Below are 20,593 nucleotides of genomic sequence, written 5' to 3' on the forward strand. Positions count from 1 at the left end.
CAGTGGATTTATGCAGAGGACACTCACTTAAAATTGTTTCGGTAAATGTGAAATTATCAGAAATTCAGCATAAACCAAAAACATCTGTTAAAGAGAAAGCATGTTTTTTGTAGGACTACCACGAGTTTTGGTACTGGGTGAGAACAGTTAAGTGTTTCTGCTACATTACCTACTGTTCATCTTGCTCCATCCATTGAGTACTCTGTAAGTGGAAAAACTGTGCCTTTTTTTTTTTTTCCCTCCTTGTTGCAGAATGCCAGGACCAAGTCTGGGGGTTTCCCATGTGCCAGTACTTGAAGGACAAAGGCTGGTGCTGTGGTCGCAATGCTAGGATGTCAGCATGCTTGGTATGATTCCCCTCCCTTTCTTTTTCCTACAGAGAGCTTTGTCCAGATGTTACAGGATTCATTGTTTTTGGCTTCTGATCCTGAAGCCATGACTTTAATCCAAGAATCTACAGAATAACATCATTAATGTTGTAAGCATGATGAATTATATCTAAAAAAAAAACAGTATTGACCTTCCAGCTTTATATATTTTATGCTTACTGAAGGCATGAAAAAATGAGTATTGACAGAAATGTACTTTAAGAGTGGACAGAAAGGCCAAAACTTTGCTGAAACCTAAACAAGGTAGCCCCTCAGGATAATAGTTCTTGGCCTAGGACTTTGGTAGAAACAAGGTAATTGTAGAAGGATTGCAATCAGTAACTCCCCCAATGCCTTCGTGATTCATAATATTGAATGTTCTAGCTGTTTAAAACCTGAACAACCCTGCCTATTCAAAAAACTAGAGGAGCTCTAAAATCCATGTGGTTTAAGAATCTGGAAGCATATTTTTAACATTGAGATGAAGATGATGAAGTACTTTTAAAGACTTAGCCTCATCAAGATAGGATGATGAGCTGTTGTCTAATTTGAAAAAACAGATAGGTACTGAAAATTCTGACCACTGTTTCAGTTAGAAGACCACTATTCCTTCCCTCTATTAATTTTAAATTTATGCTATCCAAATAAATCACATCAGGTTCTGGCTATGCTCTGCTGTTAGCTCTGTACCTCCATTACAGAGAAGATAGACTAAAGATTCAGTGTGGACTAATGTATTGAGGTTATGTAAACTTGAACTATCATGATAATTAAATGCTATCAGGAGAAAATATAGGAGGACAGTTGTTAGGATCCATAAGGCTTAAATGTGTTTCCCTCGGCAAAGTAAAAGAAAAGAATTGTTCATTTTAGAGATGTAGCTGTAAACTTAGCAGAAGAAAAGTGCTTTCTAAAGGGATTTGCCTTTTCTCTTGTTCTTGTCAGTGTCATACAATACCAGTCCTTCCTCAGCTGACACATTAGCTGTTTCCTATTCCATTTCTTTTGGACAGAAAAAGGTTGGGCTGTTTTTCAGCAATGGTAGGAAGATAAATTTTGTAAGCAAATGACCCCCAAGAGAATACTGATCATGCTATATATATCTATTTTAGATGTCTCAGAAATCACAGAAATTTGGCAATTAAAAAACCTTTTGTTTGAATATTCACAAAAGGCAGAGTTCTCCTGTGTAACTAGATACTTCTCCTGTTTATAATCATCTATGTGCATTTTTCATGACTAGGATTTTCCTTGCCATGTAGGATGTACAAGGGAGCCAGCACAGAGCCACTAAGCACCCACATTTCTTGGGCTAATGGCTGGTTAGCAGGAGGTCTGCTGAGCAGTGACACTGAGTTCAAATTTGTTGAATTGCCAAGAGCCAGAGGTGTTGGGCAGGAGATACAGTTCCAGAGCCTTACAATATGTCTTGGAACCCATACCATCTCCTCAGCAGCAGCAGATAGCTGCTGTTATGAGAGCTTGTGCAGCAAAAGGCAAACCTGATAGCTGGCCAAAGCCATGAGTGGAGGAACTGCAGCTATGTGGACTGTGTTTGAAGAACAGTGTGAAATACAAGATTAGTTCTATAATAAGGAGAAAGAAGAGTGGGTGATTGTGTAACATGCAGTCTTATTTACTATAGTGAAGTTTGGGACTAAGGGTGATAATAATCTGTAAATGGCATGGGATTTTTGGTTTGCTACCTGATTTGGTGTAGTATCAGAAAATCAGATACTGAGGTTTTGTCTTCATTTCTACTATAATCTTCAAAACTCTGTTGAAATTTTTGTAGGCACATTATCATTTTAACTGTGAAAGAATATTACATGTTTCTAATTATTTGTCATAGTTTGTCACTATGCATCATAAAAATCAAGTAGTCTCATATCTACATCAGCATTTATAGTATGAAGACTCTAGTGAAAAATAATGCACAGTATTTTAAACTGCAATCTCTCTTAAGGTACTTTATTTGCCTGCAGCAGTTCTGTTTATCTGAGTACTAGTGATTAAAACTAATATTGTCCATTGAACTAGTATTTAATTTTAAATTATTAAATATGCAAAGTGAATCATTTGTATCTCAGTAGAAACAGATTCAAGAAAAATTCATTTGTTTTTAGCGCTTTCACAAAAAGTAATCCTCTGGAATTCTTGTGCAATAGACAGAAAAACAAGCAAATTTTTCATGGATCTGTTTCCACACGGTTGGATGTCATTGCTTCTCCCATAAAGAAACCAAACTAACAGGAGTAGCTGCTTATGAGTGCCTAAAGGTATTAACACTTTAAAGTGTGCAAGCTCATGTATTTTCACACCATTAATCTTTTAAAATGTCATCTCCTCTGACTTTTATACCATGTGTTTATAAAATGTTATGATAAAGAATAAACATATCAGCAATTTAATTCCTTGACTCTTAAAGGCTTTGGAGCGAGTTGCAGTTGGCCAAATGGTAAGTAATACTGTTTATTTTAGACATTCTACGATAAAATATGTTTTTCCCCCCTTGAATGTTCTTAATCCATGGCCTTTTACTGAACTTCTGCATATCTGGAATCTGAAATACTGGTCTACACTATGTCAAATCCTGATAGATAGCATGTGTCATAATAAAATCACGTTTTTATTGCTGTGGTTGTACTTAGTGAATCTGTTTAATTTGACAATTAAGTCTGAGAAAAAAAAAGCACAACTTAAAATCTAAGTCATTAAACTACCCATCCTAACTTCCTTTGCTATCTTTCAGCTAATACGTAAATTCAGTGCAAATGTCCTTCTAATATCCCTGGTTTGGATCACTCTATCCCAATGTTTTATCAACTAGTGTAAAAATAGACATTGTTATGACAAAAGCTTGTTACAAACATCGTCATTCTCCTTTTTAATCCCTGTAGATTTTTTCCCTGTGAATATTTTGAAATTTTGTTGTGCAAGTTATCCTTAAGGCATGGTGGGCACCAACTGTGCAAGTATTTAAAAGGCCAGGCTGAGAGACTTTCCATATTCAGTAAGCCCACTGACCCCAGCAGTCTTTTTCTGTGAATTTTTAATTGGCAGTCATTAGCTGGTTTTATGCAAACAGATTTTCCATAGACAAATATATTAAATTTTTAGTACTTTTTTTTTTGAACACAGTACTTTCTGCGTGATTCAGACTACAGTCTGACCATAGATGATTCAGCTAGGTAATTTCTCCTTTTGTCTTCAAAACAACTTAGATAATTGTTATTTATTTTGCATATTAGAATTTGGATCATGAACAGTGCTTTTTTCTCTGTTGTCTTTCTTTCCATCAAGAGAGTCTGGGTTTGTTTTTCTTTTCTTGCATTTATGGTTGTGTTAGAATGACTTAAAAACATAATTTTAACTGGATGCAAGAACAGTAGTAAATTGTCTTCTTAAATCTGGTATGACTGATTGTAAAGTATACAACTCAATAAGTAGTTAAGGAAGCCAGTACTGGTTTTGTTGCTCTGATCTTAATTTCAGTGCCAACTTTAAATCCTTGCTGTTGTAAATTTTTTTGCAGCTGCCTACAGAATCATTGTTTTATCGAGCTGTTCTTCAGGTTATTATAGAAGAAATTTATGGTGTCACCAAAAGGTAGGAAGCTCTGCACTCACATAATAACAACCAGAGATTGATCTGATTCTCTTCCACCTCTGTGTTGTAGAGAATGTTTTGGAAAGCAGAAGGATGTAGGAATCAGTCTCATCAGGTTGTATATACACATTGGTATTAAAATGCAAGATAGATTTGCTCATCCTAAATCCATTTCACAAATGTATTGCCCTTCCTTTACCTGTAGCTGAAACAGGCCCTCTTTGGTACTGGGTAAAGCACATCTTCACCTGAGAATTCTGAGCAAATGCACTGAAAAGTCAGTGGCAGTCCTGGCAGTCCCTGTCATGCAGAGATCCTGGGAGCTTTGATACTGCAGAAGGAAGAAGGCATTTCTGTTTGTCCTGAGAAAAACTTCTGACAGCTCAATGGCCATCATGGCTCCAAAGAGCTTACTCACTGCCTGTGCCTACACTAGCAAGTGCTGCTTCCTGGTAGGAATGGGATTTGGAGAGCTGCTGTTGAGGACCTGACATCTACATTATTCTCTTCTGTGGTTGCAGTTGGATTAGATTTTATCTTAGTCTGTGGGATGTATGCCTGTTAGAACTTGGAGCACATCCAGAAGCACACCTACCAGTTTAATTTAGTTTGAAAATAACCCATTTTTTGAGGTCTGATACTATTTCATGGTGTGAGCCAAGGCATGAGAGGTAGGGAAAACCAGAAAATTCACTTCAGAAGTATACTCTGATCTAAAATAAGTACTTAATGCAAATACCCTTGAAACTTGATGTAGAGTCTGACAGATTACCTACCTTTCAGAAGATTGAATTCCTGAAAGAAGAAATGTTTCTTTATTTTAAAATTGCATAAAATATTACACAAAAAGTCATGGCTGCTAAATTGTAAAGAAAATAAAAACTGTGAGGTAGATTTTTCATGTTTTGAAGGAAGTATGATTTGGAGGAAATAATTAAGATTATATGTCCATAATGAGCACAATGGCTCCCTTGGCAAGACCTTTCTCACCCCCATTTTTTTTTCTGAGCGTGACATTAAATGCCCATATTCCTAGGAATGACATAACAACATAATCATTAACTGATTTTCACACTGTATCAGCCTAAATGTTTAGGCGCATCTGAATATTAAATATGAAAACAAAAATAATTCTCAATGAGTGAGGGTCCTTGACACCTAAACAGCATTAGAACTGCATTGAAATCCTTTGAATTCTGTTGAGCTCAGATATTAGTTCTGGGTTTTAGATAAGGAGATACATTTTGCTAAGAATAAAGAGGGAGAAAAGTTCGAAACTAATATACTTCTATTCAGTTTTTCACTGGGAGGGTATGGGGAGAGTGTATTTCTTATTATATAATTCAGTACATGAATATTTAACTCCTACCCTGCACATCTAGAGGAGAAATAATGTTAGACTCAGTCAAGAAAATGAATTCAAACTATAAAGAAAATTTGTGTGTTGTTTCTCCAAGATATTTTAAGCACAGACAAGTGGTCTGCTAGGATTCATTCTTCCTTTGTGCATTATTTTAACATATGTTTTGAAACAACGCAACACATTTTTGTCTGGCTTAAAATGCAAGCTATTGAGTTTTGAACAGGACAGAATTCTGGCATCATTTAATGAAATAAAAATTGAAAGGATAAGAACACCAGGTAACAAGCAAAAGTGACATTTTCTCAGTCCAGTGGTTGGTGTTAAATAAATTACAGCAGAATTATGTTAGATTATGGAAATAATGTAGAAGTATGGAAGGAAATATATGTCAATGGAAATAATAATTTCATCATTCTTAAAAGGAAAAAAAAAGTTACTTAAGAAATTAAAAAGAAACTTCAACTATCTCTCAAAATTTTAGGTAAAATAATAACCATATTATAACCATAATACAGTTACAGAGTTGCTGTGTCTAGAAGTTACTTCAAGTGTTAGCTAGTTTTAAGTGGAAGGGGGAAAAAAGAAAATTGTTGCCAACTTGGCAGTAGTTGCTATCCAACTGATTTATTTCTTTTGTTAAAAACACATGAATTTCTGTTATTGGATATGTAAAAGCTACACCTGAGTACTGTATTTGCAGTGATCGACATGTTGGAAAAACCTTCTCCAAATCATCCTCCTTCATAGATTATGTCAGACGATCTCTGAAAAAACTGGAACTGGATGATTCAAAGGTGAGTCACTAATTAGTGACTATATGAAATTGTTATATCCATATAAGTTCTTAAGTCAGCACCACAATGCAATGTTTGAGCCATTGACTTGATTTATGTCATATATTGCTGTATGAATATTATATTTGAAGACTTCATACCTTTAAATTAGTAAATGTTAAGGAAATACATTAAGATATTAAATCACTTTGTTAGACAGAGAAAAAGAAGTAAATATAAAGTAGAGATTTAAAATCTTTGAGATTTTATTTATGTTCTTGAGTCTTGTCTTAGTCGTAGTCCTACAACTGCTCAGTTGGTCAACAGATGGCAACATAGCATTAGGCATGGAATGTGACTGTGTGAAGATCACAACCTTGTTGTGAGAACAAGTTGAGCAGAGGAGACACTAGAGAGTACTAGACAGATTGTTAACAAATTAAGTACAATAAAAGGAAAAGTGGGAGTGTAACCATGTAAAATATTTAAGCTAAATGTTGTTGCAGCCCTTGGTAAAGTAATGTTTAAAACCTGTAGTCAAAATGTCAAATGACTTAAAGTTTGCCAGGCGCATCAAAGCATAAACTAGGAGAAACAGGCAAAATCAAATAAGCAAGTAAATTCAAATGACATTGGAATCATCTTGACAGCATTAGGAAAAGGACTTATGTCTGAAGTCTGCTGTACTTTAAAAGGATTGTATTTAATTCCGTAGTTAGCAAATCACATCTAGCAAATGTAGTTACCTGTTTGCTTTTCTGTATGAATAGCCACTAACAAGATGCATTCACCTCAGCTAGAAATAAAATTACATTTTTCTTCATGTGTGTACAGTCACCCAAAAGTAATAGTGGATTGTTTGTGTAATAATCAATTCACAAGATGTTTTCTTTAAAACCAGTAAGAATAGAAAGTTTGTTTCAATAGGTCTGATTTTAGATACGTTGCCTTTTGCTAAGAAGGGTCTGGACAAATGCAAGTTGCCCTGAGACAAAGATGTCTGTCAACACTACTTCAAGCTGCACATTTATGTGGCTGCTGAAGACCTGATTCAAGTAAATGCTCACTTTTGCTCATGTTTCTCCTCATTTTATGTGCAGCTGGCTGCATACTGAAGACTGGATTTTATGCTGATGTAAACAATATTATTTTTTATTTCCCAGCTATATTGAAATCTGCAGCAGCACAAAACCAGTGCTATTTTCATACTACTGAGAGGAAAGTTGTTACTGCTCCCTTAACAGTGGTTCTGACCCTGCAGTTTTCATGGTGGAGTCAGCACTATATCTACACAATATTGGAGAATGTGTTAAATGCCTTACTTCAGGAAAAAAAAAATACTTATGTAGCTAGAAATGTGATAAAGCCTAAACATTTGCTCTGAAATATAACAAAAATCAAGGAGAAATTTATGTGGAATTTGTTTTTTTAGCTCTATTTAGAAATGAACAAAAGAGCAGCTGTACTGCATAGACCAAATGTCTGCTTTGTCTCTGGCAGTGGACAAAAACTCATGCCTTGGGATGAATATAAGGTGGGAGTAAGCATATATGAAACATACTTCTAGAATAATCCAAAATGTCCTTGTCATTCACAAAAAAAAAGGGAGGCAATCATTGTCTTAATGTATAAATATATTTAGGTTATATTAAAAAACAGCTAAAACTTAGTGACACAGTATAATACAACCAGAGAACTATGAGAAACAATTGTTTCCATATGGGTCTCTGTTTTACATGTGCAAAGATATTTTCTAAAATACAGAAGTCAAGAAATTGTGAGTCTCCAGTCTTTTTCTAGGCTTATCAGAATATTAAAAAGAACTTCATCTCTGTATGATAATAAAAGTACTGGAAAGGAAAATAGAGGGGTAGAGGCGCTGTTTTTAGGAGTCCCTGCCAGGGTTTGGTAGCTTGTTCATGTATGGTGAAATCTTGAATGGTTTTTATCACTGGAGCTGAATCTGTACTGTGGGATGTAAACACTCCTCCAGACTTAATGGTTTATGATAAGCATCACAGCTGCTTCCTTTATACACACCAATACCTCTGTTTCTGATCAAAAGGTAGCTCTGGGGCAATCTGGTCATTTTCCAGTCTGGACAATTGTGGAGGCAGGATAAAGAGTGCAAATATATAAAACACCTAACCTGCCTTGATACTCATTTTTTAAGTGTGTGCCTTTTGCTAACTATTACCCTAATGAAGACTCATCAGGTATAATAGTAAGGTTGTTTTGGCTGTTGATTTTAATTAAAGATAAGTTCTTGAATCCTGCCAATAATTCATGTGAAGAAACCCCTCTGCTTCTTTCCTTTGTGAAATAGATGTGAAGTTTTTACTTATGTGACGCAAGAATTGACTCTTTATGAAGTCTCAATCAGAAATGAGTTAGAGTGAAACAGCATAGTAAAATAGTTTTTCTACAAAAAATAAAAGGCATTTATCAATAACCTAGCATCACTCATTGTTAAGAATTGCTGTTCAAGCAATTCTTACTGAAGCTTCTTCTTTATAAACTGAAGTTTCCTATTAAGTGAGCCAAAATAATTTCCTCCATTCATGGTGTTTCTTTTTAGAGTGGAAGAGCCTGTCAATTAAACACTTAGATGCAAATGAAATAATTGTTTCTGCCTTTTGGTACAGGACCATTCCCTTCACACATCTTTTCATCTCAGTAGTAAAAATGAGGTATAAACCACAACTGAATTTCTGACAAAACATTCTCATTCTGTGAGGGCAGAGAAAGGTCTTTTAGTGTAAGCATGCTGCTTCACAAGTGTGGTTATATTGCTTCTAGCTTCAGAATTAATGGAATTGTTCTGTGGGCTGTGGATCATAAAATGATTGAAGGGATGTTAATGATCATCTAGTTCAAACCCCCCTGCTGTGGGCAGGGACACCTTTCACCAGGTTGCTGAAAGCCTCATCCAGTCTTGCTTTGAACATTACCAGGGATGGGGCATCCACAGCTTCTCTGAACAACCTGTGCCAGTGTCTCATACCCCCATAGTGAAGAATTTCTTCCTTATGTAATCTGAACCTTTGTCCTGTCACTACATTGCCCATGTGAAAAGTACTTCTCCAGTTCTCTTGTAGGTGCCCTTTAGGTACTGGGAGGTCCTTTAAGGTCTCCTCAGAGTCTTCATTTCTCCAGGCTGCGCAGCCCCAGCAGTCTTAGCCTGCTGGCCACAACTCTTTTAATGTGGCCATTCAGTGAATTCCTTATCCACAGAGTGGTCTCCAGTTTAGAGACGAGGATGTCACGTGGGATAATGTGAAATGTTTTGCACAAGTCCAGGTAACAATGTCAGTTGCTCTTTCCTTATCTACCAATTCTGTAACCCCTTCATAGAAGGCCACCTGATTTGAAGGCACAGTTTGCCATTAATGAAGCTGTGTTGGCTGCCAACAGTCTCCTCTTTATTTTCTGTGTGCCTTAGCATAGTTTTCAGGAGGATCTGATGCATGATCTTAGGCATCAAGGAACCTGTAGTTCCCCAGGCCTTCATGTTTTTTTCCTTTTTGAAAATGAGTTACGGATTGTGTTCCTTTTTTCCAAGGGAACTTCGCTAGGTTGACATGACTTCTCAAATATGCTGGATAGTGGCTTAGCAACTTCATCTGCCAGTTCCTTCTGGACCTACAGATGCATCTCATCAGGTCCTATGGACTTGTGCATCTTCAGGCTCCTAAGATGTTCTTGAGCCTGATCTTCTCCTACAAGGAGTAGTTCTTCATTTAGTCATTCCCTGCCTTTGCCTTCTGCAGTGGTGTGGCTGAAACACTTGCTGGTGAAGACTCAGTCAAAAAAGTTGTTGAGTATCTCAGCATTCTCTGTAAGCTGTGTAACCAGTCTCTGGTTCTGGAGAGCGCACACGTACCTATAGAAGCTTCTTGCTCTTGATGTCAGTCAAGTTTAATTCTCTGAGAGCTTTATCTTTCCTAACCTGATTCCTGGCTGCTCCGACAATATCTCTGTATTCCTCCCGGGCTACCTTACTTCCACTCTTGGTAGGCTTCCTTTTTGTTGTTTAGTTTGGCCAGATCATTGTTCATCCATACTGATCTCATGGTATTTTTTACTTCCTCTTTAATCTTGGAGAAGGTAGCCCTTGAGTATTAACCAGCTTTTACTGGCCTTTTCCCTCCAGGGCTTTATGCCATGCTACTCTGTCAAGCTAATCCCGGAAGTCTGGTCTCCTGAAGTCCAGGATAATGAGTTTGCTGTGTGCTCTCCTTGCTGCCCCAAGGACCTTGAATTCCACCACTCCATGGTCACTGCAGCCCAGGCCTCCCCTTGAGCTTCACATTCCCCACCAGGCACTCTTTATTGCTGAGAACTGAGAGCATTGGCTCCCGTCTCATGGGAAGAAGTTCTCATCAATGCATTCCAGGAACCACCTGGGTTGCTTATGCCCTGCTGTGTTGTCCCTCCAGCAGATACTAGTACGGTTGAAGAGCCCCATGAGGACAAGGGCTTGTGAAAGTGAAGCTGCTCCTTTGTGCTTGTAGAAGGCCATATCCAGAGATCCCTGCACAGGGCTGCAGTAATTGCTCTGGGTACATACCAAAGCAGTATTTTGTTCCTGATTGTTTTCTTTGTCATAGTTCACTCTCTTTCTATAGATTCTGCAGTGTACAGACAGAGTGTTAAGGTTCACATAGATTTTGGAGAAATTCTTTTTATCACAAGATTTCTTTTCCCTTTTATTCATGTTTTACCTAATTGACATGGACAGGGAACCCTCTTTTGGGAGAATGGAGCATTCATCCCTGCCATCTCTCCTGGAGTAACTGGCCCCTCTGATACTTGTTAGCCTTTTTTGCTTTCAAGCAGCAAGAGCAATTCCTTCCTCTCCAGCTCAGAACATGTTCCAGCTGTTTGTAGCTGCTTTGCAAATGCATTTAAAATTAAGCCTTTTTATTAACACATCTGATTGCTGCTTAAGGCAGTAAGTGCTACAAATAGCATTGCCATGGTAAAATCTCCTTATATAAGTATTTATGTATTTCTAGAGTTTTTAAGAAAGAAAACTCAAAACTCTTTATGTTTTCTGATGTCCTGTTCTTACTGGGGTAGATTAGCAAAAGATCTTTCATTGGGGCTATCTTAAGGTGATTAAATGAAGAAAGTGCTTACAAAGCTAAGGACTGGATGTGTGTCTGACAGCCTTTGGGATCTATTGACTTGGTGCTTTTGAAAAATCCAGACTCTTTAATTTTAGTGTTAAAGCTGGTAGACAATACAGAAATCAGAATTTGAGCAAAAATACTTTTTTTTCCACTAATTGCTTAATTTTTATCAGACAAGTTCAGGGGATTTTTTTACATTTGATAAGGGAGATGGGTTACTCTTAGCTTACTATAGACTGTCCTTGACTTTTAAATTCTCCTCAGCAGTCACTAGTGGAATATCATAAAATGCAATTTGCAAATGAAGAGAGACAACATGAAGCTTACTGTGTGTCTTAATTTTCTCTTGCTTTAAAAAGTGTTGAAAAGCCACTCACTTAAGACTGGGAAACTGTCAGCAGTGGAATTGTGTAATACATTAAGACATTAACTAACCTGAATATATGCAGCTGTACTGAGAACTAAAATGAATTTTTTCAGAAATTGGAAAAGAGAGGGACTTTTAGCCTGAGATTTCTCATGATCTTAATGTCTACCCCACAGCCAGCATTAGGGTGGATATCCTGAAATGACAGTGAATATCTGAAACTGGTTGGTCTTTGCTAAGAATATTTGTAATTTGATGTTTTATTGTGTTCAGCCACTGGGCAAACATGGAGCCAAAACCAAAACAATACTCTTCACTTTCCCCTGAATCCTGAAACAGCAATTAACTGAGACTAAGCTGAGTCAAAAAATGAAGGTAGTACATGGATTTACACACTTAATGCATTTTACAATTGTTGAAGAGTTGACTTCCTTCACTGTTTTCTTGGACAGAAGGAATTTAATCTCACAGACTTCCTGTTTCCTTTGTTAGTTAGGGAAGTACTAAATGATGGCTCAGGTAACACTTGCATAGCACTCTATAAAGTATAAGCACATAATGCTGTTTTTAAGCATAACTGTTTTTCACATAGACAAAATACTATCCCAGTTACAGTACTGTAGCCTTTTACTCTGATGAAGAGTCCTAAGAGATGTGACTTGTATATCAATTAAGCATAATTATAAATAATATAGATTGCATTCATTTGAAATGCATTTTAAACAAAGTTCTAAATAAACTTAATCCACTCAGTAGTTTCATTATCTGTTTTACATTATTTTACCATATGTAACATTACATTATTTTTAACTACTTTAGTCATGGAAAAGTTGTAAAATTTCCTCTTCAGTATGTTCTCCCCAATGTTTTGAACTGATCTAAGACTCTGCTCTGCTAGAAGGATTGCCTCACAGTTTTCTTGTAGTCTCGTCAGCGTTCATGGTCACGCTGGTACAAGGAGAGAGAGGAAACATGGAATTGTGCAGTCAGTGCAGGAAGAAGCAGTCCCTTTGAGATAGCAAAGAGGAATTGCATCTAACAGACTGTAGAATAGCATCCTTAGGCTGTCTCTTCTGTCGAGGGCATGTGTAGCATTGGACAGTAAAAGTGACTTTCGTTCAGTGAAAGTACTCTTAGTCTAGGAAAGGATACAGCTCTGAAAAAATGCTCTCTGAAGAAACATGAAGTGTGGTATCAGTAATTGCCTCACACCTTGTGCCTGAGTGTTTTCTTTTCAGCCTGTGCTGTATCAGTGTGCCTTGGACTGCAGTCCAAGCTGGTTGTGCTCAGGTGTGTGGTATCTCACATGCTCTCAGAGTTCTCACCATGTTCAAAATGGATCAGCCAGTCCTATGGCTCACGATTAGTGCCATCTCCATCATATGATATTTATGATATATATGGTATATTATATATGGTATTGTAACAACTAAGTCACTGGAGACTTTGCTAGCTCCTTTTGCTTGTTTCAGTTGTTTGAGTGCCCACATCCATCCTCAAAGAAATCAGTTCAAAATAAAGCTTGCACCACCATCACAGTACAAAGAGATAAGGTCCTTTTGTTGGCAACCTGATAAAGACCAGGAGACGTTGTAGCTGTATCAGGAAAGAAATACTGGCCAAAATGAAATGAAGGTCACTTGAATGTCAAGAACATAAGTTAGATCTTTGAGTGCAGAGTCATTATTAAGACAAATGCATGTATTTGAGTTTTTTCATGTTCATAGTCTCAATGTCAAAATGTAAGCAAAAAGTTCAGTGCATATATATGAAGAATATTTTTGCATACACAGGTGAGTAACAATGCAGAGTACAGTTGCTTGGATAACTTCAGTGGCTGAATGGGGCTGGGGCTTGCTTTGCATGTGGAAGTACAATTCTTCTTCAGAAATGGCAAGAGTAAACTACTCCTACTTCACCCTGGAAAGAGAGCTGAAGGTTGTGTTAGGTACCGAAGGCAGGTGGAAAGCTGTTGCAGTTTCAGACAAAGCCAGTGTTATTTGGGTTTTAGATGTCTTCCAGTAAATTGAACACACGACTAACTACCATTTTTGTGCCCTTCTCTACCAACGCTTCTCTGACAGACACTTTTGCTCTTTTCCAGCTGAGCTGTTTCACTGAATTGGTTCACTCACCAAACCTTTATCTGAGGCACAGTTTGGAATAGTACCTGATCTATCCATGACAGCAGGAGGTGTTCTGTCAAAATGTGTAATAGGCAGGGAAGGAATGGAAAAGCACATTCTTGTATATGGTGGAGACATTTTTGACCTACTTTTTATTTACCAAACATTTCACAGGTTGTTTTCTTTTAATTTGAATGTTTTGTCTTGAAAAATGGAGAACATAAAGGGAGCAAAAGCAGAAAGGTTTCAAGATCACATTTTTCCAAATATAGATCTTTGTATTTTAATTCCAAATAGCCTGTAATTTCAAAAATCCATTATACTAAAACCCTATTAATACTCAGTTGAAATGAAAAGCTTACAGGGCAGAGGTTAAATAAACTTTTTTGTTTATTTCATGACTGATATATTTTAATTGGTTTGACTGTTTAGAGGGGAAGAGAAAAACAAAAAGAACTCTAAAATATTTGCACAGTTTCACAGAAAATAAAATAGCAATAAGACCAAAAAATTTCTTGTTAGTCCACTTTAGTACTGCTGGATAAACTACTCAACCTTGCCTTTGCAGTAGGGAAAATGTACTTTATAAATTAAAAAAATATGACTGAAATACCACAAAAGTTTTTTTCTGATCTCTTGTTTTAAAGCAGAGTTAGAATTATACATCATTCCTGAAAATAATATTTGTCAGATCTTCTAAAAGCTTCCTGTGATGGAGACTGACAGCCTTGCCAGTCCTTAATTAACCTCTAAGAGAAAATGTTCAAGTTTTGACGGACTTTTTTTTTCTTTTTTTTTTTCTTTTTTTTCCCTGCAATTCAAGCCCATTAGTTCTTGCCCTATCACACAGTGAACAAACTGTTCCCTACTTCTTAGTGATAGCCTTGTAAAAACTGTTATTATCCCCACTCTCAATTTTGTCTCATTTAGCCTGATCAGTTCCAGTTCTCTGAGTCTTTCTTCACAGGTCATGTTTTCTAGATCTCTGATCTATTTTCCCTCTCAGGGCTTTTTCAGACAGTTCATTTCTTTCTTTGAAATCTGATGCCCAAAAATGGATGCAGTATTCCAGCTAAAGCTTTTCTTCTGCCAGAGTTGAAGGATTGCTTCCTGCACTTTGCAGGCTGCTCTCCCATACATGTCACAGAATGGTGATTGCTTTTTTTTGCAGTAGCACAACTGTGGCTCTCACGCAGCTTATGATCTGCTCTGTCTTCCAGACTGTCATTTGGTGCTCCCCCAAACAGCTGATTATTTCTCCTGAGCCTAGTCCCTTCTGCTTTTCTGTACAGCATTTCAAACTTCTTCTCTAACCAATGCTCCAGTTTCTGAAAGTTATTTTAAGTTCTGGCAATGCCTTCCTGTTGCACATTTGCAGACTTGGCTAATGTGGTTTCTGTTCTATTGTCTGAATTCTTAATGAAAATACTGCATTCCATAATGGACCTCCAGTCAGCAGGTTGTTCCAGTTGCTCAAAGACTCATTAGGAACCACTCTCTGGTTATGGTAATTCAAACAGTTCTCACTCACTTTTTAGTACTTTAATCTGAAGCTTGTTTCCTAAATTTGCTTATAAAATTATTATGGGAAATGTTATCAAAAATCTTTTTGAAATCAAAATATGTGTGAATCAGTTGTTTTTCTCTGTCATGGATCCTTTTATCCTTACAAGTGAAGTAAACTGACTTGTGATTTATTCTTGATGACTTTGTGTTATTACTCATTTGCTTATCTTTCAGTGGTTTTAAATTCTTTATTTGTTCCACTTTTTCAGTGCATTGAACCTGAACTTTCTGGTCTATAATAAAAGATGTATCTGCTATCTGTCTGACATACTCTCTTTGAGAACTTCTCAGTGACAATGAGTAATAGTTCTGAGGTCACTTCAGTCCTTTCTTGGCTGTCCCAGGATAAAGTTTATAATACTCACTTGATTGGAAAACTTACGTATTTTTTTAAATATTTCCTGGTTTGTTTCCGTATTTTAGACAAAGATTTTACTTATTTGCAACTGTATTAGCCACATGCTCTCAGATGATTCTTCTAATAAAATGTGCAAAAATTTATTAAGCATCTTAGCTTTCCTAGTCTTTTGTCATAGAGTCATAGAAGCATTTAGGCTGAAAAAGACTTCTAAGAGCAGCAATTCTAGCCATTAACTCAGCACTGCAAGTCCACCACCAAACCATGTCCCTCAGCACCACATCAACACATCTGGCAGAACCATTACTTTTCTGCTGAGTTTGGACCCTTTCATTCCATAGCCATGACAGAACAGCCATACTGCAAAATTCCCAGTACTGCAGAAGTGCATCAGGCTCTTTCAGCTCTGCTCTTCTCAGCAGCAATAATGCTACAAACCTGCTGCCCACTTCTTTGGCATGTTCCTTACGTGACCAGTTCAAGTGTCTTGTTCAGTGTCCAGGACTGTGGTCAGCAGAGCAGACACATCATGAGCTTCAAAAGGCAAGAGATGTGGTGGTCTGGCTGCCCTATAGAGAACATGTGAAGAGCAGTCATGGTCACAGCTGCAGCAGCTGCTCTGCTGCACTGTCCAGCAAGGGCTGAAAAGGCTTGGTCAAGTTCCTGAACTGCCTGTGTATCAAATTCAGCCCCAGATTGCAGCATTTGCAGTCATGGTGGCAGTGCTGGCAGACTCACATCAGGTGATTGGGAAGAGAGGGAACATGAAGTAGTTCAAAGTCAGTAGAGAAAGTTCTGTTTTAAAGATGGGTCATTTTATGCACAGGGAGACAAAGCATTATTTCCAGAATCTGATAGTAGGTTGTGAAATACCATCCATGTTAGTCTCGCACCAGAGTTTAATTCTCAGCTATTTAAATAAATCTCTTGGGCATGGAAGTGAAGAAGGGATAAGGTACATGGAAAGGAAATGAGAATGTTATCTCCACTTTACTGTCTAATTCTCATTTAAGAGTGGCTGGAGCTTTTCTGTATAAGGATATTTCTCAGTATTTCCTGTCAGTGGAAAATGCTGTGTGAAGAACAGTTAGTGTAAGTAAGAACTGAGAAACTGCTACTGGAAAACTATTATAAATACTAGCAAAGTGCTAATTTCAAAAACAAAATACAGATTTCATTTTGTAGTGTGACAATGTTTAATTCTGAAGTTCTCTTGAAAAAGTACCTAAAATAACTTTGATACCTTTTTTTTTAATCTCTTGCAGCTCCCAGACAGCTGTATAATGGACTACTATGAAAAGTACAAGCACAGAATGAATGAGCTTGAAGCATTTAATATGGTAAAAGTTATGGGAATAATACTACAACCTTGTGTACATGTGCTAGTCTAGGACAAAGCCCTGTTAAGTTTTATGTGGAGGTGGACTGTCTTACACTGTGGTATGCAATCTCAGGAAACAAAGCAGTTCCCCCTTCCACACTTTGGAGCGTATCCTATTCCAGAACTATATTAGGTGTAAATAAAGTAATAAAGTGAACAACACATGGAAGATTCTTTCTCAAGAGGGACTGTTGCACTGGAAAATGGAATGTCAGTCTCCTTTTAAATCTAGACTGGTCTCCACGCAGTTATTTCATAAAAACTCTTTTTATTAAAATTGATTATTTCCCTCTTTAAAATTGTTCTGCTACATTTAATATTATTTTCTTGTTGGACAATGTCTGAAAACCAACTAAACAACGTAGTTCCGTGACTTTATGGCATTCCATGTATTTTTGATTTTAATATAATCTGTTTTGAAGATGTCCATCCCATAGGGAAAATTAGCAAGGTGACATTTGTACAACAGAACCCCTAAAATCTGGTTGACCTTCCAGGAATTGTTCTGAGGAAACGTAGCCATGTGGAAGTGTATTGCTTGTCTTTCCCAAAAGGATTCTAGCATCTAATCTTTCTTTCAGCTGAAGGTTGTTCTGGCTCCTTGCATAGAAGTTTTGATACTTCTGGATCGTCTTTGCTACCTCAAGGAGCAGGTATTTTGCATTCTCTTTCATGATACCTAAAGGCTACATCACTGAAATGAGGCTATTTCAGTCAATTTATTACTGTGCAGATGAAAAGTCTCTGTTGCAGAATTATTATTCTCATCATATTTGCACAAGTATAAGCATTCATTCCATTTAGTATAAACATATGCCCAGCAGATGTTTTTATTTTCAACAAAGCAGCAACAGTAAAGTTTATGCTCTTTTAATTATATTGTAATTACTAGTCAATAGATAGTAAAAAATAAATTAATCAAAGATGCAGCAAATCTCAATTTATACAACATAATGAGATATTTAATAATTAAAAAATTTAGGAAATGCTAAACAAATATTGTGCTGTTAATACTTGAACTTCCAATTAATGTGCTTTGGAACATATAATTCAAAAATGTTTGAATTCAATCCAAATTACTGTTTCTTAATTAAGATCAGTTAATAATGAGAGAGGATGCACCTTTTCTAACTGTATGGGTCAGCTGAGGTACATTTGACTAACATGCAGCCTGGATATATTTTACAAGTATAGATCTGGGACATAATAAACAAATGCTGCTACATTTACTCCATGATGACTTCTTCCATTATTGCTTTTTCTTCTAACACTGATTTTGAGCTTGGCCTGGTTAGCTTGAAAGCAGTGGCAATACTTTTTCTGTGCCAATAAACATTTTTCACACAAGTAATAATTTCCTATGAGGAAATGGTAGCATCTTCCGCTTCTGCTCTGGGCCATGGTCAAAATAAAATTTTAAAATAAAGTTTAAACTCATTCATATGAATGGCTGTGTTTTTCCACTATAAACCTTTCATTTTAACAGCTCCATTTTATCGTAAGTGAAAACTCACTTTATTCTCTGTCATGGTGCACTTGGAGCAACTGCTTTGTACTAAATGTATGCCTTTGTTCTAACTGGTATTTTTACAGAGAGGCAATTTGAAATAGTTAAATAATGATGTATTTTGCCAAGTGCCAACCAGTTAAAAATTGCATAGAAATCTGTATGATTTCCAAGATGGGAGATCAAACTTGCTGCATATAATACTAATTCACCTTTTCTAAATGTAATACATGCATGGATTTAATCTTGTACTGATTGATTCACAAAATGTATTTAGGAAGAAAAATAAAAATTATAAAAGCCAAATGCAGGGTGATGACCAGATCCAGCTGGCCTGATTCATTTGAAAAGTCAGTTAATTAGCTCAGTAGTAGAATGTGCAACATAAAACGAATATGACATGATCCTTAATTTCTTTGTTCTAGTTCAACCTAAAAACGAAGCTGTATTGATGAAGCAGGTGAGAAGCTATCACTTGATAGCACCAGAAATAATTAAATGACTTTAAAATACATCCTGTTATGGATGCCCATTTTTTCACAACAAACTTTTCCCCGATTTTCTTACAAGTAGTTTTTCTGCTTTGCATTAGGATAATTCTATTTATTTTCAATTTTGTATTTCAAAATATCTATTACCATATTTTAGCTTGTAAGTCAAACACATTTTTATGCACTTCAATCATATATCATTTTCAGGAAAACATTGCCTGGTCTGGACTTGTGAAGTTATTTGATCCTGTGAAGTCCCCCAGATGCTATGCAGTTATTGCTCTGAAGAACCAGTCATGTTCTTAAGTGGAAGCAAATTGCAGAGAGGTTGGAAATTCTGAACTGATAGTGCTTTTTTCTCCATTTTATTCTGTTATTTTTAACTGATTCCTCAAGTACAGTGTTTGTTTTTCGATGCAAAAGAAAAAGTGCAATGTCTCTTTGAATCTCCAGAAATAAATATCTCCTTTATAAATATGATTGCTTCCTTATGTCTGTTATTAATGTTGAACATTGACTTTATTATAAATGTTACGACCCATACTCTGTGATTATTATTTAAAATAACAATTATGTTTCTTCTTTTTAAGGTTTTATGCTTGTGTATCCTTTCTCTTGATACTTCTTATCCCATAACAAGCTAAATTTTTACCAGTGGCTGGTATCAGCAGTCTCAGACTAGGCTTTTTACTTTTCTGGATTTAGATGGTGAGGAGTATAAACAGAAAAATAACCTGCACTGTAAACAAGAGGCTCATAGACTAAGTAGAATCTTTTTAATTCCCCTTCTTCAGGTCATCAGAACCAGTTTATCTATACAGCAGCGTAGAAAAGCTTAAGCAGCAACTACCTGCAAAGGACAGTTTTGTATCAACCTCTTCTTCCTTCAGGCATTTTCCTGGCATGCACTTGTTTTCCTGTCACTCTGAATGAAAAATATGTGTGCTCTAATCCAGTGGGAGATTTCCCAGTGCTTAAGAATCAGCTGCCCTGCTGGGGTTCACTCTGTAATCCTTGGGTTGTATTGGAAAGCTATTATCTGGCCCAAATCTGTTTGGTATAAATACTTCAGTACTCAAATGAATTGAAACTTCCTAGGCAGTTTCTTGTTAGCTGTGCTGCATTCATGAGTGGGAAATTTATTTGTTGATGCATTTATCTCAATGGGTTGCCTAATTAAACTTGCAGATTTTCCATTAATTAAAAAAAGAGAAAAGTTTATTTTCTAAGTCCTAGTGCTTTTATTAGAATTTTCCAGCATATGTAAAATATAATTAACTACTAGTGCACAGAAAAAAAGGACAACAAATAAATAATAAAATACAGCATTAAAGAAGAAAAAGAAGAGAAAGTAAAAAGAGAATACACATGGAAGATGAGAATAACAAAAATATTTTTTATATTAATTGTATGATGACAATTAAGCTGAGACTGAGATGTGAATAGGAGTGGATCTTACTCTGTTGCAAAATATAATGAGAGCTTGTGAACATGGCCACTCCAGAGAAGTAAGGTATTTTTCTAACAAGTCACATCTTTCTTGATGTAT

General features: G+C 36.5%; 1 protein-coding gene across 7 annotated transcripts in view; it reads left to right on the forward strand.

Annotated features, from left to right (window-relative positions):
- Positions 1–19,524, forward strand: part of METTL25 (methyltransferase like 25) — a 42,536-nt gene extending 23,012 nt beyond the window's left edge. The window contains exons 6-14 of one of the 7 annotated variants that reach the window (XM_015628870.3): positions 253–347; positions 2,797–2,826; positions 3,904–3,977; positions 6,041–6,134; positions 7,546–7,647; positions 16,931–17,005; positions 17,628–17,699; positions 18,979–19,013; positions 19,252–19,358. In XM_015628870.3, coding sequence (XP_015484356.1) covers positions 253–347; positions 2,797–2,826; positions 3,904–3,977; positions 6,041–6,134; positions 7,546–7,647; positions 16,931–17,005; positions 17,628–17,699; positions 18,979–19,005 — 569 coding nt within the window. In that variant the 3' untranslated portion in view covers positions 19,006–19,013; positions 19,252–19,358. Of the gene's footprint in view, positions 1–252; positions 348–2,796; positions 2,827–3,903; positions 3,978–6,040; positions 6,135–7,545; positions 7,648–16,930; positions 17,006–17,627; positions 17,700–18,978; positions 19,015–19,251 lie in introns of those variants that run through there. The other 6 variants (XM_015628871.3, XM_015628868.3, XM_015628874.3 and 3 more) reach the window with 6 other exon arrangements.
- The last annotated feature ends 1,069 nt before the right edge of the window (positions 19,525–20,593 follow it).

Source organism: Parus major, chromosome 1A (genome assembly GCF_001522545.3).
Source record: "Parus major isolate Abel chromosome 1A, Parus_major1.1, whole genome shotgun sequence".
In the NCBI taxonomy this organism is placed as follows: domain Eukaryota; kingdom Metazoa; phylum Chordata; class Aves; order Passeriformes; family Paridae; genus Parus; species Parus major.